The sequence below is a fragment of the Pituophis catenifer genome, unplaced genomic scaffold, assembly GCF_029215685.1.
Source record: "Pituophis catenifer annectens isolate HBS135680 unplaced genomic scaffold, rPitCat1.0.hap2 SCAF_1, whole genome shotgun sequence".
NCBI classification, from domain to species: Eukaryota; Metazoa; Chordata; class Lepidosauria; order Squamata; family Colubridae; genus Pituophis; species Pituophis catenifer.
In genome coordinates, this window is record NW_027256881.1 from 41,813,948 (window position 1) to 41,838,649 (window position 24,702).

At 37.4% G+C, this 24,702-nt stretch overlaps 1 protein-coding gene across 1 annotated transcript in view; it reads right to left on the reverse strand.

Moving 5' to 3' along the window:
- Nucleotides 1-4,612: 4,612 nt before the first annotated feature.
- The window catches only part of CAMKMT (calmodulin-lysine N-methyltransferase), a 267,295-nt gene continuing 247,205 nt past the window's right edge, over nt 4,613-24,702 (reverse strand). The window contains exons 9-11 of the mRNA XM_070948387.1: nt 24,530-24,593; nt 17,955-18,086; nt 4,613-4,707 (exon numbers count right to left, since the gene is read on the reverse strand). Of these exons, the coding sequence (XP_070804488.1) occupies nt 4,630-4,707; nt 17,955-18,086; nt 24,530-24,593 (274 nt within the window). The 3' untranslated portion in view covers nt 4,613-4,629. The remainder of the gene's footprint in view (nt 4,708-17,954; nt 18,087-24,529; nt 24,594-24,702) is intronic.

The window sequence follows — 24,702 nt, forward strand, 5'->3', positions numbered from 1 at the left end:
TTGTAGATAAGCTGTTTCTCCTTCAGCAAAAACCCTTATCTGCACAATTTCCAGGTTACTTCATGCTTTTGTTAATATGGGCTGCAGCTTATGAAAACACAGCTCCAATAAATCATATAGGTATTAGGGTGCCAAAGATATCTTTGTCATTGTTGCTTCAACAGACTAATGAGGTATTTGGATTTTTGGCAGAAATAACACAAGCTGAATTGTTTCCAAAAAAACTGTGTGTGCAAAGACCTCACAAAATGTCACAGTGGGATTGTGTTGTGTAGCAGATCTTATGCATCTGGTTGTGCATGCAAGGAAAAAAAACATCCTTGGGTTTACTTTATGAGATTGTACAACACCTTAGGAGTAGATGTTTTCCAGATGTTTTTTAAACTTTTGGCACTACCATTGGACAAAGTGATTTGGAATGTAATGGCAGAAAACAAGCTGTCCAGCCACTTGACTGAGATAGGCAACTGTAGAAATGAAATGAAATAAATAAAAACAATTTGTCAATTACTTTTGAGGAATGAAAATGTTGCAGAGAAAATAAGATGGGCCAAGAATTTTAAAAAAATCCTTGATATTAGAATCATTAAATCTATATGGGAAATATTTTGGGTTTTTATTACAGCTTGCCCACAAGTTTGTGCTCATTATGTTGCACTAAAGAAAATACTACCTGTGTATTGTATGGATTTTGGAATAGAACAGAATATGCTTCTCTGTAATCACGAATTTATGGTTCTCTGGTAATTCACATGTTTCTATAATAACCTGGATTTTCTCCTCTCCACCCCCTATCAAAGATAATGCTTTATGGAATGACTCTGTATATCCAAGTAACTGTATGCTTTTAGAAAGCCTTTTTTTTTTTTTAATTTGGGCACCTCATAAAATTTCACCTGGGTATGGGATTGAAATGCAGTTGTTTACTTTTAAATGACCTTTGATGTGAGTACGATGGGAATAGTGCATCCATCCTTGGTCTGTGATTTTGTAGAAGCAATGGGAAACCAACCATAGGATTTGTCAGAGCCATTTGGGCTCTGTGAGTTCTAGTCTGGCCTTAAATAGGAAATCTGGCTGGGTGACCTTGGGTGAATTCTCTCAGATGAGCCCATATCATAAGGTCGTTGTTGTGGAGAAAATAGGAGGAAGTATTAGATACTGTATGTTTGCTACCTTTGTATTATTTATAAAAATAATAAAGGTGGGGTAAAAATAAATAAATCTTTCTGAAGCAACACCAGGGATTGGAAGATAATCGAGTTACACACAAATACATCTAGGGTCTTTTTTGCTGTTTTTGCTGAAAATGGCATTTGTACAAGAGTGTGAAGCATGGCCCATTTGCATATGTGATTTCTTTTTTGGAAGGGGAAATACTTTCTTCAGCTGAGGGATGGAACAGCCCTGCTGGAGAATGTTCATATTTCTTTCCTAAACTCTTGATTGACAAGGGTGAGAATGTTACAAGCACTCACACTTGTAAGAGCATGTTGCATTCAGTCCTCAGGGATGAATAACCAGAGACTTTCTGCCATTTTCGTGCTTTTGATCCTATCTTGCCCTACTGGCTCTTCTTTTTCTCCAACCAACCTCATCTTGCCTTTGCCTTTTGTCTGCTTCCTTCTCTCCTGCCTTGATCTGAATTGATTTCACTGGAACTTGACCTTGCCCTCCATTAGTCTCTGCACAAGTATTGCCTTAGATTATGCGGGTTCTTTGGCTGAAGATGTGACATATTGTCCCTAGTGTGCCGATTGGAGCAGAATACCTTTTAATTTATGTAACCTTGCAAGGGGAAAAAAATCAAAGGGATACTAAATGTGCAGAATACAAGTGAAATATTCAGAAATGAAAGGGAAACAATAGTTCTTATTTTATCACAGTACGTACATAGCAATAGAAAACAAAACAAATCTTACTAACTGCATGTAACACTTATAACATTGCCCAACATAATCTTTGATGCCTCTTTTACTAATCTCTCTCCTTCTTTGAAAAAAAAGGCGTTCTCTTCATCTTTAATCTTGGCAAAATCACTTTGCAGACTTTTAGAAACCATGTTTCAGAAAACTACTTTTTAAAAAACTTACAAGATGTCTGTCATATGCCCATTGTGTTGTTACTGAAATCAGAATTTTTCCTCCTGCAACTTCTATCAAGAAGAGGCTCAGAAACTATCATTCAGTATAAAAAAGCCCCTTCAGGAGCAGTTTACAAGCCCATAAGAAAAGTTTCACCAATGTGTTGTTCCCATTGATTGTTGATGATTGATATCTGATTTAACTTTAAGGGACTCATTCAGTTTAACTTCCATTCATACAAAACCCAGCATATATCCTCATCACAGAGTGTGTTTAACTGAAGGTTGTTTAAATTTTGTTTGTCAATTTATGCTTACAATCACTGTTAGTAATCTTTATTTTTTAAATTAAAACCAGCTTTTAATTTTAAAACATTACTATTTGGACGAGCAGAAGTAACATTCAAAGAACTAGAATGTGTGCTTAATTAAACCAATATAGAGATAATGATAATTTTAGAAAGCAACTTTATTTTTTTCCAGAGAAATGGGGGGCGGGGGGGGGGGGAGAACCAGAGAATTTTATACAATGATCTTTAGCAGCAAATGCTACAATCTAGGGCTTCTGGTCCTTTCATCAATTATATGCATGAGTAATTTAGTTTCACCATTCAGCCTCAATGCATAAATGTTTGCAGGATCGTGTTCTTAAGACCCCTTCAATTAAACCCTTACGGGATAATAGCCTGCATTTGAGACACTAGCTTGTACTGACATGACAGATGGGGAAAAGAAACAAACAATAATAATTAGTTGTTCATTTTGATATACTTGTTATCTACTCAGAGGGGGAAAAAGAGTGAAACAATAATTTCCAGGGTCATTATGTAAAAGTTAGCAAATATATCTATTTGTCATGTTCTTGAATAGTTTTGTGATGATATGTGATGGTCCATATACATGGGTACTATTTGTGCCTTTTCTATATAATATTTTTACTAAAGATATATAGCACGTGTAACTATGAGACACACAATGATGATAAAACTGTCCATCTCTAAATTCTTGCCATTTCTGAGCAGAAATTCCATGCAGTAAGTGTCTCAATGTGAAATCCATAAAATCCATAAAAGGAGATCTACCACTGAAATACTAGGATAAATGGCTGGTTTGCATTGCCCCTGGTCTTTATCCAACACTGAGAATAGACTGCTGTTTTATCAAAAGAGGAATAAATTGCTGTTATTGTGATGTTAGCCCATCACTTGGCATTGCAATTCAGGTTTTGTGAGAAAGAAATGTATGATCTAACTGCGATTTGACCTATGCCTTCTGCGATCCATATAGGTGCTCTAATGGAGCATAAAAAAATGTGGAATGTACCATCATGTAAACTGATGATAAAGAAATGCATTTGAGGGAAAGATGGAAGCACATCGGAGTTTGTGTGCAACTTATTAAATCAGAGAAGAGAAACAACAATTCAGGGGTAATTATTTTATTTTCATATACTTTGCCAATTAAGCACACAATGAAGTGTAATACTATTTGATTTTCCCCCCAGTGACTTTTAAAAATAGTTAAAAAAAAAAAGAGACGATAAGCTACTTAAGATGCCAAAAAGTGTTTCTTAAACCAGGAAGAAGACAAATCCAAATAGTTTTGTCTTAGGCTTTGAAAGGCATGCATTGCTTCTGGGACAAAAATGTTAATGAAATGGTGTGAACAATGCCCGATGTTAACATGTATTTTTGGGAAGTGAGAGAGCAAAGAGCCCACAACTGCTACAGTACCCAACATTTCTCAGACAAGGATCTATTTTTTAATAGCAAGTATAGGGAACAGTTGCAGTTAGATTTCAGGACTGATAAAGACTCACTTTTCATTCATAGTCAGAGCACTCTTCTTGTACCTAAACAGATAATAAGTACTCAGCACACTCCCCCTTCTTGACACAACACACTGAGACTAATCACACATAATTGGAGAGGAGGAGCAGAGGGCTGGCCAATGCATTGTGTCCAGAGGACAAATGGTCAGTTTATGAGGCTTTGGTTTGAAGCAATAATTTCTAATACATCTACTGAGAGAGGACCAAACCCCCCACCCCAAAATAAAAAATTCAACAATAAAACTCTGAAATCCCAACTCCTGTTGTAAAAAAAAAAAATCAGATAAACAATCTGAGTTTGAAAAATTTCACTCTGAAAAGAAAACCCAAAAGGAAATTTTCAAAAATAGCCTAAGGGGTAATGGTAAAATAAGAGAAGCTTTCATAGAATATGATACGATCTCAAATGTTGAGCAGATATCAGTATCTGTTTTTTTCACTTACTTGAACAATAAATCCTTTAGCATTTTGCAGTTGGTCAAACACATTCTTCCAGATGCAACAGAAAAAAACATTTTTGTCACAATGAAGAAATCATGTGCGAAATGACAGCCACAAAGGAAACTAGAGCTCTTAAGACTTCCAGCTCTCTTTTTCAATATAATGAACCCAAAGTTCTGAGAATGATCTAGTCTACATTGCTCAGAGTTTACCTTTCCCATGAAATTATTATATACAGTCCATTTTGTAGTAAAAAATATTGTTTTCCCATATTCTATCCTTCTTTGGTTAAAACAAGAAAAAATGGGTAGTGGAGATTTGGATCATAAATATCTTTTTCTTCTTTTTTCAGCTGCAAATAAAGAAACAGAAAGCAAAAGTCAATTCGTTTTAATCGTAGCAACATAATCTTTGTTAGTAAGTCAGATTTTTCTTGTTGTTGGATGGGTGGGTATCAAAGGAGAAAATAAATATTTGGCATAATTTTTATTTTCATTTTTTATAATCACCAGTAATCAAAATTGCTGGTGAGAAAATACCATGCAGTGGAGTAAATACAATTCATCTGAAATGTACAAATAAATGAAAGCTAAACTGTTTCCTAAAATTAAGACTTTAAATGTATGATTGATAGAACACTATGATCATCAACAACTGTCAAACTTCAGTAGTTTCACATACTAATTCAGACTTACCTCTCTGGACATAGAATAGCGCAGCATATTCTTAGCAACAAAAACAAAGGTTATGTGAACTCTATAACTAAGTCAATGTAACATGTACGGTATTCATTCTTAAAACAAGTATTCATTTAGCCAGCTCTCCAATGAGAACTTATTTACCAAGTAGTTGAATTTGGCATATATTTTCTATAGACACAAACTACTGAATTCAACAAGCTATCCAGATGAAAATCAAGTTTAAACCAACATTTATAAAGACTTCACTGAAACAATTTTGTGTGTGTTTATGCTGGGGCGGTGGGGGAGAAGCAACACAAAACTGAAAGACAAGAGGCAAAGAATATGAAGTAGCGTTCCTTTTTCTTAAATATATAATATTTAATATGTAATACTCTAGTGTACATATGTGTATTAGAATATTATATATTCAATATAGCTTTTGACATTTCTTTTTAGCCATTATATAAACAGGAATTTACCCATGTCCTATTGTTTAATTCTGAGAAATAATTTACCATTTATGAGTAGTGTAATTTTCCCAACAACAATTGTTAATCTGTTCAAATTCTCAGCCATATTAAAAATGACAATTTGGTTCTCTAATGTCTTTAATATTAGCACGAAGAGTTCTATGTTAATAAAATGGCTTTATTAATTTTATAATAATATGTAGCATTTTAAATAATATCCAACTTTTTCTTCAGGTAATGTTATTCCTGACATTCTGAGCCCAATTAATTATTGTAATTTTATGAAACAGGAAAAAAAACCTGTGAGCCCATCCTTTGATGTACTTTGGCTGATGTTCTTCGTTTTACAAGGGCATAGCAAATAGCAAAATGTTGGTTAATACCAGAAATTAACTGATTTTTTTTTTTCTTTTGGTGGGGTGCTGGCGGCATGAATTTTCATGGGACACATTCCAAGTGATCTCTTGAAGGAACCAAAAACTCTCTATTGTTATAAGTGTTAACGATGATAATAATAAAGAAACACTTCATTTTTTAAAAAAACAGTATACAAAATAATTTCCAGTTCAAAGTTTTCCCCAGTTGCATCTTAAGATCTGTTTTTTTTAGAAAGGAAACTTCATTTCCTCGAGGACTAAACTTCAAATGGCCATTCCTATTGCTCATAATCTTCTCTACCCTGATGTGTCTTGGGTCAGCAGCTTCACTAACCTACATCCAGAAATAATATCTTGTAAGCCCATAAGAAAAAAAAATGTTCTTGTTTAGGAATGTAGCAGAGCTGGTCTGCCCCCATGTCTCTTTTAACCTGAATTCTCTAGTGACCTCTGGTGGCCAGCCCAAAGGCTCCATTGCAGAGTTTAAACACAACTCAGACCCGGCTTCACTATTCCAGATTAGCAGGGGGATGTTAAACAAATAAATGCCACAAAAGCATGTATTACTGCAACCTGTTATCCAATCGTAAGTGCATTGGAAACATAACATTATTGAACTCATATATGCATACACAGAAGCATTTGTAAACAGTGCATATGCTTCAGTCCAGAATATTATGTAGAGTGTTATTGCGCACATCATGGTTGCACTTCTGAGCCCAATTAATTATTGTAATTTTATGAAACGGGAAAAAAAAAACCCTCGTGAGCCCACCCTTTGAATTGCACGAACAACTAAAAGCAAATTGTGAATAAAACAATTTTTCAATTTTGGAGGCAAGAAAAGGGAGGAGAGCAGGAGAGGCCTAGGAGAACTGAAATAAATTATATGGCCACTCTTAGTAGCATTATGCTTTCCCTCCTAATTGGATGTAACACACTCAGACCCACAGGGTGAACAGCAGCAACGGGAGCGGAATTCATACTGTTTACCCTTTACAGTAGCCACAATTATTAACCGCGCACCAGACACATTATAAGCACTAGCCACTCGTAATGTGGTATTTCAAATAGATAAGGAGAAAGGCAATATAACTATCCTTTTGACATCACGTTCTGCTCTCATACCACAGCCTCAGCCATTGCTTTTGTTTAGAAAACCATCCCGACTTTGCTTTGTCCCTGTTAAAACATAAATCTATGCTACCCTCATCTTATATTTTGGTTACTTATCTCAGGAGAAGAAAAATATTGAATAGTTAATGAAACATACCCAGTTTGCAATGTATATTTGGCAAAGTAGCATAACCTGCATCTTATTTGTTTTAAAAAATGTATTAATTATTAAGAAAATATTCCAGAGGTTAGTGCGAGACTGATGCGTTGTGAAACCCAACCTGGGAAAAGGATGTGTCTATAGTTTTTGAACAAAAGCACAATAATAAAGTATAGGCCCAGTTTTGATTACAGGCTTGTTTTTTGAAACGGAAATAAAATTTCACAGCTAACAATGAGAGGTGAAAAGTTTAAGAGGCAAAGCTGTTCCTCCTGATCACTGCCTGTTAATCAGCTTCATGGGTGGTTGCCTAAATCTGTGGATTTTTTTAAATTGTTGTTACTTGCACTACTGTCAAGATTGTAACTAATTTCCCCCCCCCTTCTAAGAGGAGGGGTGAATAACTTGCCATAGAAGGCAGCTGTGGATGAGTGACATGAAGCACTAATGCAGAGGGCAAAATTAAAATTCATGAATCTCTTCACAACCATTTGTGTAACAAGATTAAGACGGGACAGCAGAAAATAGCTGCATTATCAGGCTTCTTACAGTTCTCCAGCTGGTTACGCTCTATTCCAAAACAGTAGGGATAAGAGGATAACACGGAGCCGAAAGGAAAATGCCTCTCCTTCATTTGGGAGAAAACACGTCCGAGGAAAAGATGAGGCTTGGATATGCAACCAGAAAGCATGATCCTACTTAACAACCAAACTTTTCACATAAATTCAGCAACAAAAAACGAAGGTTCCAGTCAGCCCAGCAGCCTTGCAATTGGAAAGCCCCCCCCCTCTTTTTATTGGAAGAAGAAAGAAGAAAATTCCAAAAAGTAGGTAGATCAGCCATCATCAGTTTAGGGGAAAACTAACTTAAGAGCCAGAAGGATGGGGAATATTTGCAACGGAGCTGGGGGGTGGGGTGGAGTTTGATATCCAACGATAGGGGCATATAAAGTTTGTAGTATCTCTATTTTCAGCCAATATATCTTTGCCTGAGCCCCTCTTCCATTCTTGCACATTGCTGTACTGCCTCAGCTGCTGAATGCTATTGTTATTTACTGTGTAATTGTTTGTATTGCTCTACCTTAATCCTAAAGAAGGAGTGGCTCTTTTGTTTCAAGCTCTTTCAAACTATATACAATTTACTGACCACAATATACATCAATACAACAATCAATCACTGTAAACCGCCTAGTGACTCACAAGGCAACCCTATACGGCGAAGTAAAATGCATGAAATTCACTGAGACTGTTCAAAACAAATAGGTGAAAAATCACTCTATTAGCATTTATCTGTAATGGCAGACACTCAATTATTCTGTTATGAAGGAACTGATTATTGAAACATGTACCCCTAGCAACTTTCCCTAACAAAGTTTAAACATACAGTATATACCGAAGGCTTCCCCCCCACTTTTTTTTGAGAAGTAGAGAAAATTGCCCAAACCCCATGCTCTGATTCTAATTCTTTTCCAGTTATTAATCCCTTTTTGCCATTTCAGATTTTCAGCCACCCTGGAAGAATAAAAAACAAAACTCGTACAAGAGATTTCTGTGTTTGTGAGAGAATATAAATTTGATTAATAAAATGAATACGTTTTACACATAATTCATTAATCTCTGAGCATAAGGTTTATAATTTATATATGCCCATGTAGAGAGAAGTAATGAATATTCCCGTACTTTTTCCTCAAAGGGTGGCATTTCATGATTCTCAAAAAACAAAAGGACCATGCATGTGAATGGCACTGGATGGCTTAAGCCCGCTCTCCTGGGGGTGGGGGGCTGATCCAGCTATTTGTGATTAGGGTTTAATGGTGTCATCTGAGCTCTGGATAGGATGCTTCTCCTGACTAGGTACTTTCAATGGTTTTCTCTGCCATAAATAGCAGGTGTCCCCCTTTGTATCACCTGCTTAATTATCAACAAGGAACAATGCAGGGAGTTTGAGAGATATGTTGCATGGGGCACTAGGGAGAAGGGTGGAAGCTAGCAGGAATGTTCATGGAAGCCATCTTCATACAATTACTTCTCTAGTGCCATTATTTCAGAACAGCTTTGCTGACATTGGATTTCCTTGCTCTGAACAGTGAGCGTATTTGGGATTGATACAGTTCTTCAGAGCCTCTCCCACTGCAGGAGAAACTGGGAATTGATGTAGCTCAATGTGTGACCCGCCAAATTAAATGCAGCCCATTATTAGTCATATTACCCAATGCTACCAAGCCAACACCTGTCTTCTTCTATTTTTGCTGTCCTAGAAATGCAACATTTCTATCAATAATTTATCAACTGGCTATTCTATCAAACACTACTCTACTGTCTTCTATTTTGTTCTGTACCAAAGGGGATGCTTGGTGCCCAAGTGGCTATTTTCTTCCTAATTCACAATGCATTCCTGTTCTAGTTGTGTAACAGGATAGATAGATTCACCACCAGATGTATTCGCAACTGGCTGACAAACTATACTCAACGAGTAGTCCTTAATGGGTCTAAGTCTACATGGAGAGAAGTAAGCAGTGGGGTACCACAAGGTTCCGTCTTAGGCCCAGTACTCTTCAATATCTTCATAAACGACTTAGATGAGGGAATAGAAGGGGAACTCACCAAATTTGCAGATGATACTAAGCTGGCAGGAATAGCTAACACCCTAGAAGATAGGCTCAAGATCCAGATGGATCTTGATAGACTTGAACACTGAGCCCTATCTAACAAAATGAAATTTAACGTGGAAAAAAGTAAAGTCTTACACTTAGGTAAGAAAAACCAAAAGCAGACATATAAACTGGGCTTAATAGCAGTGACTGTGAGAAGGATCTTGGAGTCTTAGTGTACAATCAGCTAAGTATGAGCCAGCAGTGTGCAGCGGCAGCTAAAAAAGCCAACACAATCCTAAATTGCATTAGCAGAGGGATACAATCAAGATCAAATGAGGTACTAATACCACTCTATAAAGCCCTAGTAAAACCACACCTAGACTCCTGCATCCAGTTTTGGTCAACACACTATAAAAAAGATGTTGAGACTCTAGAAAAAGTGCAGAGGAGCACAACCAGGATGATTAGGGGACTGGAGACTAAAACATAAGAAGGACAGTTACAGGAACTGGGCATGGCTAGTTTACTGAAGAGAAGGACTCTAATCTAGTGATTAGAAGACATGATAGCCTTCTAATACTTGAGGGGCTGCCATAAAGAGGAGGGAGTCAAGCTTTAAAAGGAGCCTTGGTGGCGCAGCAGACTAAAGTGCTGTTAAATAGCACTTAGCTGCCAGCTGCCTGCAATTACTGCAAGTTCAAATCTCACCAGGCTCAAGGTTGACGCAGCCTTCCATCCTTCCGAGGTAGGTAAAATGAGGACCCGGATTATGGGGGCAATAAGCTGACCTTGTATAAAAAGAACATTGCTTAGGGGAGGCCGAAAGCCCTACTAAGCAGGTATATACAAAAGTATGAAGGCTATTGCTTAACGCATTGTAAGCTGCCCTGAGTCTCTGGAGAAGGGCAGCATATAAATGGAACTAACAAATAAATAAATAAGCTCTTTTCCAAAGCACCTGAAGGCCAGACAAGGAATAATGGATGGAAACTGACCAAGGAGAAATTCAACCTAGAAATGAGGAGGAACTTTCTGACAGTGAGAACAATCAATCAATGGAACAGCTTGCCTTTGGAACTTGTGGGAGCTTTATCACTTGAGAATTTCAAGAAAAGATTGGACTGCCATTTGTCAGAAATGGTGTAGGGTCTCCTGCTTGAGCGGAGGGGGGAGGTTGGACTAGATGACCTATAACTGTGATGGTGAACCTATGGCACGCGTGCCACTTGTGGCACGCGGAGCCATATTGGTGGGCACGTGAGCTCAGGTCTGGCGTGCATGCATGCGCTGGCCATCTGATTTTCGGGCCTTTTGGGCCTACCGGAAGTCAGGAAAAAGGCTGTTTCCGGCCTCCGGAGGGCTTCCGGGGAGATGGGGAAGGCTGTTTCCGCCTTCCCCAGCCTCCTAGAAAGGCTCTGCAGCCTGGGGAGAGCAAAAAACGGACCAAAAGTGGGGGGAGTGCGGGAGGGGGGTCGCGTGCACATGCGCGGGGGGCATAGAATTATGGGTGTGGGCACGTGTGCAAGCGTCCCCCCCCCGCACTCCCCCCACTTTTGGCACATGATGGCAAAAAGGTTAGCCATCACTGACCTATAAGATCCCTTCCAACTCAATCTGTTAAATTCCCCAAAAGCATTTTTTGCAGTATGATTCCATCTACCATTCTACGCACTTTCCAAGAGAAAATTTAACATAGCTGGAACACAATTATTTTGTCATGTTCCTTAAACATGGAGTTGATCAGAGGCAAATGAAGAATAGCATCAAAACCCAAAACTGCCTGAGGAAATTGTTTTCTATCTGTGCATCCCACAGTCTACATTTCAATGTCTCCAATGTGAAATATTGTACAGCTGCTTTTGATTACTGACTGTTGGTTTAGAGTATGATTTGAAATGGGGAGAAGAGCTTGAAAAATGCTTCTGACAGACTTAATTCAATTAAAAAAAAACACCTCTTGAGCCTTTAACACAGGGCAGCACTTAGCCAGCACCTGAACACTGAGTAAAGCAGAAAGAAATAATTGCCCATTGCGAGGTCAGGCTATGTGCCAGCTCCCTTTGCCTTAGGGGCTGTTTAACATTGAAAAAAGAAAAGGAACTCATGTGAAGCTTAACATGATAGAGCTATGGTGATATCCTCTACTAATTTTCTTGATCTCCCAAGTCTATGGAAAGCAGCAATGAAGAATTTGCCTCTTACATAGGAAACTGAGCACCAAAATGATTCTCTGTACTTCCATATTCCTTAGACCCCAGAAGAAGAAAGAAAGGCGAATGTCAACTGCTGTGCCTCTGGGATGTTGGGCCATACAATGAGGAAGCAAAGGGACAACTAAGGAAACTATTATAAGCCATCTTTCAATCAACATTGCACCGCCACGTATCAGCAGCAGAAAACAAACAAAAAAAATTAAATAAATCTGCATTTGTGCCTGAAATGTTAATGAGTGTCCCCAACCTAGAGTTTATTCTTGCAGACTGTCAGAAAGAGTTTGTTCAATAGCAAGTCCAAGGCATCTCCCATCATCGACTCCATAGCAATTACGCATCCAGGTGAAAATAGGGAATTTGTATAATTCTTTCAATCCCGCATGAGAAATTTGAGAACTGTGTGGATAAGCCATGGGCCACAAGTTTCATATAGTTCTTGAAAGCCTGCTTTATTATTCTTTTAAGCCACCTCTTCTGCTCTGTTACACTGACACAGCACTCCCAGCATTAAAATACAGTTAAAAGAGTCATTCAGAGCTTGTAGCCACTCTAACAGCAATTCTATTGTTTGTCATTGTTTTCTCTTAAAGAAGCTATAGACTTCTTCTAACCCTAACCCTAACACAAGTGGACAACTATGGGTTACTATGGCAATTCTGGTCCATAAGAGTTATCAGGCACTCTGGAAAGGTTCTGTGATACATTGGAAATCTTTACAGCATGGCTACCTAAAGAGAGATTCTCAGGTCTTGAGACTATTTTTTTTTAAAAAAAAATATTTTACATACCAGTATATATAGTTTACCTTCCTTTTTTTTAAGGTTCTCAGAAAGATACGGATGAACAATGCTACTTAGTAGTTACATTGCTGTTTTAAGATCAGTAGTGGTAGCAAAGGAACAAGATGGAATGGTTAAAGAGGAAAAATTGTGTCGGTCTATCTCCTTTTAGATAGGGGAAGGATCAGAAGTGCTTATTACAGAACAGAATAACAGAGTTAGAAGCAACTTTGGAGACCATCTAGTTCAATCCGCTGCATGAGCAGGAGACCCTATACCATTTCAAACAAATGGCTCTCCAGTCTGTTCTTGAAAGCCTCCAGTGCTGGGGCACCCACAACTTCTGAAGACAAGCCATTACAATGGTTGATTGTTCTCATTGTCAGGAAATGCCTCCTTAGTTCTAGATTAGTTCTCTCCTTGATTAGTTTCTATCCATTTGTTCTTGTCTTGCCTTATGGTGCTTTGGAAAATAGTTTGCCTACCTCATCTACTGCATTTCGCTGCACACTTATTATTATACTAATTTAGAGCCTCCCTAGAGGGAATATAAATGTGAGAAGTGTGCTTATTTACCCTTTGAGTAAAGAGAAGTATATATGGACAAGAAGGCTATGTATTTTTCTGCAATCCTCTGGATAATTGTAGATTTATTGAAGGGGAGGCAACCGACTGGCCACTGTTCAGTCATTCTCTCAAATTTTTAATATTTCCAGCAGCGGGTTGTCCCCGGTTCAGACCGGTTCTATAGAACCGGTAGTAAAACTGGCGGGAAGCTCTGCCTACTGACCCTGACATCATCAAAAGCGATCTGCGCATGCGCACGATCCCGTTGTGAGCCGGTAGTAAAGGTAAGTAGAACCCACCCCTGATTTCCAGCTTTGTATACAGGTTATTTGTGTGTCTATATCAGTGTTTTTTAAGCTTAGCAACTTTAAGATGCATGAACATCAGCTCTCAAAACTGGCTCAGGAATTCTGGAATTGGTTGAAGTCCATGCATCTTAAAGTTGCCAAGGTTGAGAAAGACTGGTCTATTCTCTGTAGCTCGATAGTTTTTCAGTATGACTTGGGGGGATGATGCCCAAACATTTTAAAGTATCTGTTTACCCTATATCTAGGCATTATCTGAACTTTCCAGGAAATTTCTTTCCCACAAAAGAAGACCAAGAAGGCCATATCTTTCAAGCTTAGTAAATAATGATTGCTTGTTAACATTAATTCTGTGGGTTAGTGTCTATACAGTGCATTAACTAACGCTTTTGGTCAAGGCTGGAATATTTGTATAGCAAAGTACAGCACTGAGCTAAAGGGAGAGGGAATACACTAAAAACACTACAGAGAAACTGCATTGTATATGAGTAAAAGAGGGAGGGAAAAAGAGAAACGGCATTGTATATGAGTAAAAGAGGGAGAGAAAAAGAGATTTTATTCCCGTATTATTATTATTATTATTATTATTATTATTATTATTATTATTATTATTTAATTTGATTTATATGCCGCCCTTCTCCGAAGACTCAGGGCGGCTTACAATGTGCTCAGCAAAATTTCAGTTTGTTACTCTGATGTGGCATTTAAATCAGACACTTCTAATGCTTTTAATTCAAGATACTTAAAATTATTCTGTTCATTCATTAGGATTTCCAAATATGGAGTATAAAAATTTGGATGGATAATAAATGGCAGCAAAAAGACACAGAAATGTTTAATTGGATTTTTGCAGCCCAAATCTATAAGCCTACTTCATTCTTATTTCTTCTTTTATGTTTTTATTTTTCATTCTTAATCTTTATCCTCTCAGATTTCTATTTATTATTTATTCAAATTAAATCAAATTTTAATTGTGATCAAAGATCAGAAATTATTTATAACACAAATAATATATAGATGTGCTAAATTTCAGTAAATGAGAAATAACTAAATAGAAAATATGAATTATAAAATTCATTAAAAAATAGTTCATATTTAACAGCCCATCAACAGATTGCAGCCTTACCTCCCACTTTTGCCACAGCTGCCATCCACTCCTGAAGCAGGATCTGTGAGTCTAAATAGACTCCCATATTATACACCATTCCCAAAAGAAAAGTGCAGCCCCAATTATCCACACTTACTTGGTGCTGTTGGGATTGAACTTGATCTTCTTCCCTCCCGTCCAGGTCCCAACAGCCTCTAGGTACTGAGACCTTGATAGCATCATCTGGTTGGCCTGGGGTAAAGGTGTATAGCCAAGTATCATTAGCATACTGAGGGTACCTGATCCAAACTGATGGATGGCTTCACCTAGCGTGTACATACAGATATTAAATGGAAGGAGGAAGACTGCTGAATCCTACAGGATTCCATACATCAAGAGTTCCAAGGTCAATTAATCCCCCACTGCCAACATTTACTGAACCTAATCCGAGAGGAAAAGAGAAGAACCCTGCATATTCATGACCCCCGCCCCAAATCCCCAGGAGGTCCAGATGGTATTAAAAACTACTAAGTGATAACGGAAAATTAGTTCTGGCTCTGACAAAGGTGATCAGCAACTACAATCAAACTTGTCTCTGTTTTCTAGCCTAAAACATGACTGGAGGAAACCTAGAAACTCAGTTTCTCAAAGGCCCTCTGAAACAGCAGACTGACCACTTTCTTGGTAATCTTTGAGAAGGGGAGGTGCAGGCTAGACAAAACTTATTCAGGACTGTGGATCCCATTAGAACGTCGAGAAAGGGATGCACCAATGCCTCCCTCATCAAAGCAAACACTGCAGCATGAACTCCCACATGTCACTTCCTATGTGGCCTTCACAAACAAGAATCTAACAACAGGTGGCCAGGTAAGTAGACCTAAGGATCCTATCCTTCTGCTTAGGAGTCATAGCCTAAAACCTGTGTCAGCTAACCATAGAGAAGTTGGACCACATCCCAAATATTTAATCTCTACCCACACCAAAACCAAACAGCACCACCACCATGCTTGTAAGTTCATTGAAGATTGGCAATCCACAAGCAATACCATCAACATGTAGACCTACAACCAGTCTACAGACCTACAACCAGTCTACAGACCCCTCAGAATCTAAATCAACTGCATAGCCAACCAGAGACAGCATCGACCCTTAACCAACCCATGCAACCCCCCACCAGTTCACCTCCCAATGATCCTGACCTGATGTAATCTCCTTATCACAAGACTGTCATTTGAAATACCCATATCTGAAACCCTTATAAACGGAACGACACTGACACTGACATCCATAAACTCCACTGAAGATATTACCTAGCCTGGTAATGAAATGTTTGGAAACCAACTACAAGCCTGAAGAACAAACCTTCACCCTCAGACTTCTAGTGTGTCATGTTCTTGGTGATTTGGGTCAGGTCCATTGTTGTTATGGTGATCATGAACTTCTGAGCTGTCTCAGACTCAATGCCACCTGGAAGGAGTTGAAGTCACCAAGAATTTTGACCTTGGGACTTAGTTGCCAACCTGACAACAGATTCTAGAAGATCAGGCAAGGATATGGGTGACAACTGCTATCCCACCACTCCTGCTCTGGACTCAGGACAGTGCCACACTTGAAATCCAGACAGGCATATTTCGGGGGGGGGGGAGGGAGGGACTTGCACTCTATTCCCATTTGAGTCTTCTTTATACATGCCAGGTCAGCTGTCTCATCTACCCTTAGGACAGTCTTATTACTTGACATTCAAAATCAGTAGCCAGAGTCCATACATATAATTTCATCCTACAGAGAAGCGGCTCCCAAACGTTTGGGTACCAGGGACTGGTTCTGTGAGGAAAGGTTTTTTCTACAGACTATGGATGGGGCTTGTGAATCAGTTGCTGGCATGCTGCAGACACATACAAGAAAAGAATATATTATTGCTTGGTTTTTCCCTTAGTTTATTCACTATTAGCTACTGTTTTATGACCCATTGGTCTGCAGTCACTTTTCTCCTAGTTCACAAGGATGTACCATATATGGTCCTGAGGGACCATCTCTTGCTGGTCACATCTACCTGACCCACTAGAGCAGGGAGGCAAGGAATGTTGCGGGTTCCATCCCCTAGGGTCAGCATTCCAGAAAACCCCAACTCCGAGTAAAGACATGGAAGCAAGCATTTTCCAAAATTCTCTTTACTAGAATAGGTAAACTGGCACATCTGGGAAAACCCGAATCTGAAAGGTCCGGGTTTTCCCTCAGTAAATCAAAACCCCCAAAACCATCCCCGCACTCCTCAGTCGATCACATGCTCCAATCAACGTCCGTCCCATCTCGACTCAGCACTCTGACCACTCCTTCTCCAGATCGCCCTGGCCTTGACCAATAGGAAGAATGCTATTATGTGCAAGAATTAAGTGTAGGATTCCGCTTTAGAGGTAATATAAACACTACTGAAAATGCCTGAAAATTCACTACTTTGAAAATATCTGCATGTATAATGTTACATAGCTGGGAATCAGAATATGTGATTCCTGATCCTCCTTTTAGTATAATGAACATCACCATTCTGGTCCATGAGTTGAATTGCATGGAACTGGAAGCAGTTATTTTTAGGAAATTTAAAGTTTATGAAGTATGAGGTCTCCAATGCAACATAACACTATAATTTTATTACACTAAATGTGATAAAAGAGGACAATGAGAATAGTCACTTTAAGAAAACAAGCTTAAAATCATATTTGGTTAACTATTGTAATATAGAGATCAGACACAGATAGCCTCAAAACCTGTACATTCTGTGTGAGATCATTCCATCTGAACCTACCATCTGACCCATCTATAAATCAAATATGGATTTAAAATATGATATGATACAATTAGACATTCACCTTCTAATTAATTCCACATTTTTTGATATTCAATAAAGTTAATTGCCATAAGCTTCAGGCTCAAATATACCCCGTTGTTTTTAATAGATACTGTATGTATGAACAAACTTAAACACTTGAACGTTTTGAATTGGATCCCTATGAATGAACAGATTCATTCTGAGGAAATGATGAAGCAAAGCCTCTATAAAGGTCTTCTAGATATGCAAAGATAAAGGATGGCTCTTCCACACAAAATAATCAGATACAAAAAATAGCTATTTAGAAGCAGCATACCTATGAGTACTTTAATCAAACATTTAGGTTACCTGCCAAAAGAACCATGATCTCTTCAAAATGCAATGTGGATTAAAGTGTTATCTACCATGAACAGAAAACTAACCTTGGAGTGGAAGTTTGAGATGCGTTCATCATAATTTTCATGTCTTTCGATAGAAAAACCAGCCTTTTCAGCTAGGCTGCAGAACTGGTTTAGAGTATCTCCTCTAAGTGGAGCAAATATCAGAGCTTTCCCCTAAAACATTAAGAACATTTATATGTTTTATTTAAACTATAACATAACATTGATAAAATTGTTAACAAATTATTAAAATGGACAATGGTATGACAAATAGGAACAGGAAGATCTTGAAAAATACGCTATAAGTAAACTTCACCAAATGTGAATAATTGCACTTGACTGTTATCAAAATTTATTTTATCTTTTCCACATAATTTTGTCTAATTATTCCATTAAATCAAATTGCTAAAGAGAAATACTATAAGCTATAAAAAATTGATCCATAGTCATGTTTAATTTTTGTTAGAATTGAGGAAATTGTACAAATGTAACATGTAAAACTGTGTAAATGGAACATACTTTCACACTGAATTTTTTACACTTCTCCTTCCATTACAGCTACCAGAAAAGATTCATCTAGTGTTTTTAGGAATTACAAAAATACCTTGGATGAGCAGCAGACGAGCAGTAGTGGAAAAAGGGGTAACTGAAAAAACTGGGTGGAAACATCTTGCATAATCTATGTTTTGCTTGCTTTAGGCATTTAAATCAGATTTTTTTGCAATGAATGTCTGCTATCACTTTCCCATCTGCCACATATCAAGATTTTGCGGTGGACCCCAAGTATCCCTGAAAGTTTTATCAGAACTGGAATGGAACGGAGAATGTAGAAAAAAACCGATGATCAGAGCATCCTTCCCTTGGCATAAATTTGGGGTTTAATCCAATAAATTTAACCACTCTGTATCTATTTTTCTACTGCTTCAAAATAAATTTTCATAATAAAACTCCCAGAGAGGCTCTGGAGGCTGGGAACAGCAAAAAACGTCACTTCCTGTCCAACCAGAAGTTGGGAAACGGATCATTTCGGGCCTCTGGAGGGCCTCCGAGGGGGTGGGGAAGGCTGTTTTCACCCTCCCCAGATGCATAGAGAAGATCTGGAGCCAGGTGAGAAAGAAAAATGAGCCTACCGGGCCATCGCGTGCCAGGAGCGGGGGGGAGGAGGGGGGGTCACATGCACGGGGCAAGGTGCATAGAATTATGGGTGTGGGCATGCGCACACATGAATCTCCCCCCCTTCCTGGCACGCGATGGCAAAAAGGTTAGCCATCATTGATATAGACCATAGGTGGGAATTCTTGTGCTTCATCCAGCTCCCAAATCAGTTTTACCAGCCCCAGGACCCCCAGGATTGTATCACTGAAACTTGACAGCAAATTGCCAAACACCAAGTTTGGGATTTCCAATTGATTTCTGCTAAGAAAGCAAACAAATAGGGCATATTAAGCTTTTGAATCAATAACAAGAAATAAGCATTTCCTCTCACTGGTTTGCTAACTTGCACGAATCACTATTATTGTATCCCATGCAGACTCTAGGTATTCATATGAATAAATATGGCCTGAAACATAAAAAGATACAGAGCTTTCATAAAAACAAAAAGGGTACTTTAACAATTATGGCTCAAAATCTTAATTTTCAGAAATGGAAGAAAAAGATACTGATGTCTTTGTCAAAGTAAAGCATAAATTTCTAAACCAAAGACAAGTTTTAGTTAATATTAACTCCAACCTATAAAGAAAAATACACCTTTGGTTGAGTCTTCTGTAGTAAATTTAGGAATACTGAACTAGGCATATGAAAGTTAATAATGATTCTGCAATTTTTATCTATAATTTCTACATCCATGAATCTGATGATCTAATCAAGGAGGATGATAAATTTGGATGTTTTTCTGAGAGATCTTTGGAATTCTCCTCTGGTTTAGGTAATAATCCTGCCAAGGCCTTGAAATGTGTTTAGAATAAGGTGTTTTCAATAGATTTACTCTTAAAAATCCTCATACCAGTTAAGGAGCTATGTCAATAGCTTGGAATCCTAAAGAACTGAGAACAATGAATATCAGGTTTGACAAACAAAATATAAATGATTTGGAAGATTTGGAATAAGCACAATTGGATATGACCGAGAATACATTTTTTAAAACTGTAATGATGGTGATGGAAATCTTACTTCTTTGTTACTATTATATTTGCCCAAGGCTATTCATTGGAGATTTGTGGGGATTCCTTTCAATTTATGGGATATTTTTCAGATTAAAAACCCATTCTTATTGTTACTGATTCTATTTCAATAGAGTCAGAGATGGATGTTCTTATACAAACTTGCTTAAGGAAAGCAATTGTGAGGCCACCTTTTAAAGATTAGATTCTATTACTCCTGGTAATTGCCAACCAGTGTTAATTTTGCCATTCTTGGATATCTATTGGAATGTCTTGTGATTATTTCATTACTGTTTATTTCCAAATGGAGTTGAAGTTTAGTTTCACGGCAGACATGGCCTTCAACACACTAATCCAATTATTCTGGTACTCTCCATATGCCTTGGTCTACAATTGCCAGTTGTCAATTGGGATGCATAAATTGAAGGCATCAAGTTGGGAATACTGCCTAGAAGATTACTTGCATTAGAAAATAGTCAGAAGAGAATCTAGATTTAGCAGCTGCCTCCTCCACCAAACTTAGGACTTTTGTGCCATGTTAGGCATTACAAATGAAGGTAAATATACATATACATATATCAGGATAATGTTGCAGGATGCAATCTGGGCTGGTCACCAGGACCAGTGGTTTTGTTTTCCAAGCTTTTGGACTCAAACTGGAGCCCATCTTCTGGGAACTTCTCTCTAGTAGAGTGTGCGTTTTTGGGCTGTTCTGTGTGTGGGATTTATATGGTGCCTGTTGTATGTGGCTTTTTAGATGTTGATTGGGGTGTTGATGGCTGGCTATAAAGTCCTTGACTGTTGTTTGCTTCTGCTGGGCAAGGAGGACCCAGGTTGTTGGGACAATATGCTGCCTCTGTAAACCACTTAGAGGGAGCTGTAAAGCACTATGAAGCAGTATATAAATCTAAGTGCTATTGCTATTGTGATTTTCCTACTATCTTTTTTACCAAAAGACCAGCTATCCCCATGACTTTTAAACTGTTAAAAAGCAAATTAATGCAAAAACAATGAATAGAATACACAGTTCAGCATTGTGTAATTCTGGGAAAAGATTTTCATCTTCACATAGGGTATTACATACAATCACGTCGTATGGATTGTTATAAATTCCATGGATTTTTCTTAATACAAATTATTTTATATTTTAAAAATATAATTTTAAATACTACACATTACTTAAATGGTAAAATCTTAGCTCCTTAGAATTATATCTTCTCTAAATAAATAAAGCTTGCTAGGTTAATACTGTAGAAAAGTCACCAAAGATTGTTGCTGCATTCTAAAACATACTTTCAAATAATTTTAAGGAATAGTGAATTCAGAAAGATTTGGAAAATGTCTTGATTTAGTTAAATATGCCCTGTGCTATTTATCCAGATCTTTGCAGAGCCCATTTGTTTTTCTGAGAGATAAAATGAACCTGAAAAAATGTGTCTGAAGGTAGCTGGTTTGAAAAACATTGTCCTTTAACAAGATTTTTCAATATATACTTACTCTTCCAGCTAATCAAATGTTGACTATTCTACTTACATTGGATTTCCAAGTTTAATGTGATTAATCATTCTGGTATGGCTGAATAAATTGCATAGTTCTTGAATTTTGATCACCATTATTGCTTCTATTACAAAATTATTTGATTTTTATTTACTGCTAAAATCCTAGGAGAATCCTATAAAACTGGACATTTAGGGACATATGCAAAGGGATGTTACCATTTCTATCTTCCTGGAGTTTGCTCTACAAATGGAGGATCTGATATAAATGTTGTGCTATCAACATACTGTCCCTGAACCAAGGGCATAGCAAACACTGAACTGTTCACTTAGGGAAAGTGGCATCAAAATAAATCATATAAAAATGAGCAGAAGGTTACAGTGGCAAAATCAAATTTAGTAGGGGAAAACACAAATGAAGTATTAATTTTTCAGGAGTTACTACTGAGGAAGATATAGTTCTATAAAGAATAATGCTGGGAAATGAAAATATTTATATGTTCTAGTGAAAACTGTAAGTATGAATTAAATATAAAATTACACTGTAATATAGGTAATAGATTTTGGCTCATTCTCGGATATAGTAGTAGAAAGACACAGGTTGAGGACCATAGAGGCAAATATCTCACTAATACTCAGAACTAAATGTTAATAAAATCACTGTTTTCATGCCCCTCTGTGAAATGAATAGTCTTTGGTCAAACAAGAGGGAGAATCGTCTGGCTAGCCTCAGATGTCACAGAGGAATTCTCAGTGCACAGATTGTAGGACCTGGATTTTCTGTAAGGATGGATTGTGGCAAAAAGGTTTAGGATATATTGCTCAGGAGATCAGGAGTTTCCATTTCAAAGGATTCAAGTTCTCAGTGACCTGTCAAATGTAAAACTCTGCAATACAGGTATGTCAACATTACTCTATCAGCTCTATATGCATCTGCCAAAGACTTGTACTATGGTGAGTTGTTCAGAAAACAATACTATTTTTCCAGTCAGAAATAATTATTTCTAAGTTCAGTGGGAGATTGAAGTTTAAAGTCTATCATATGAACTTACTGACCACAATGGAAACCAGCAACCCTATCACTAAGTAGCATGGTCATGAAGTGGTCGTTAGGAGCCTGGATAGCTCAACAGACAGAGCTCTGTAATTTAAGACCAGCTGTCTGCAATTAAAGTAAGATCGAATCCCGCTAGGTTTAAGGTTGACTCAGCCTTCCATCCTTTCTAAGGTAGGTAAATTGAGGACCCAGTTTGTGGGGGCAATAAGCTGACTTTGTATAAATATACAAAAGTATGAAGGCTATTGCTTAACGCATTGTAAGCCACCCTGAGTCTCCGGAGAAGGGCGGCATATAAATCAAAATTAAAAAAAGAAAAGAAAAAGTGAAATATTATGTGACTATGCCAAACTCTTCTCACTTCTATTGAGGTCAATAAATGAATCACCTGCAGTCATTAAGCCCAATGTCATGTAACTTGAACTTGCGACTTACTGCGGGCTTCCCCAATGATTTTATTTATTTATTTATTTATCGGACTTATATGCCACCCTTTCTCCACAAAGACTCAGGGTGGATTTTGTTTGTTGGAAGCTAGCTGTGAAAGTTATAAATGGCAATTACATCACTGTGGGACGCTGCAACCATTGTAAATGTGCATTGGTTGCTAAGCACCCAAATCACGAACCAATAACCATAGGGATGCTGTTATAGCTATCCATTCATAAATCTACGTTTTCAGCATCATAAGTTTGAACAGTCATTGAGTGAGGCAGTCATTAACCAATAACTACCTATATATTCTTCTGGTATTTCAAAGAGCAGTCATCATCATCTCCAGATAAGCATATAAATAAAGTTCAGTTAGAACAGTAGAAAATACTTGAAGGTGACAACTCTGAATCCATAAAGTTAAAGGATCACTTCATGAAATTACAGAATATGCGCCTTCAGTACGGTCCTCAGAATTTACTCTTCCTGAAACAAGCAGCCCAATAGCATTTGGGCTTTTAACATTTCCATGTATTCTGGATTCCTGCTCAACCTGGCTGTTTGTTGAAGGTCAAGAATGAGAAGCTGGGAGTCATTTTTTTTTAAATACTATTATTATTATTATTATTATTTAGTTGTTGAGATATAACAAACAAATGCAACAATAGAGACCTGATAGTTGAAACTGGCAATGCTTCTCTTCAGAAAAAGATGCTTTTAATTTGTTGTTATTCATCTCACTTCACAAATATGGCTTTGACAAGGTTAAGCTGTTTTTATTCTGGCAATAGCAGAAAACCTCTTTTAAGCATAGACTGAATGTATATTTCATATTCATTTATTTGCTAAGTGTTTCATACATTCAGAATTTGTTTCCAACCATTTTTGCGTCAGGTTAAGATTTACCGGTAACTTCTGTATCTATATGGACATGAAGATATTAAGGGTTTTGTTGATAAGTTGAAAAGAAAATTTCAATTTATCAGGATTATTTATTAAGTTCCTACAAAATTATTGTACTATACAATTCATTTAGTATAAATAGTGGTTAAAAATAGCACTTTGTAACAAATAAATACACAATGACAAAGGTTACTATTGAAGGGATTACACATGACAGAAGCTAACATAAAAATTTTCAATATCAGAATTTTACTTTAATATGAAGACATTGTTATCAAAGGGAAATACTCAAGAAATGCTTTGATAAAAATAATCTCCCAGTATCTTTGAAGCGGTTTCATTTATTTTACTTCCCACTGTGTTCCTTATCAGAAGGCCAAGTATAAGAAGTTTTCTAGTTTATGATTAGGAAGGAATCTGATAGATTAGAAGACTCAATTGAAGTTGGACATAATAAGTATTAAAGTATTACATGACGTTAATCCTGCCATTCCATTACTCTCTCAATCATTGTGCACAGACTAATTATTCTGAAGCATGTTCAGGAGAAAATAGAAACATACTTACACTGTGATGAAGTAATCTCTTTATTGCATCCACCAGGCTAGCTCTGTACTGGTCCAGAAACAGGCTGACATTGAAAAGAGAACAGTATTCAGATTAAAAAGGGGTTTCATTTCTAATGATTCTAATGCAGATAAGTATAAGGCTAATTACATATGTTTATATACTGCTATGAA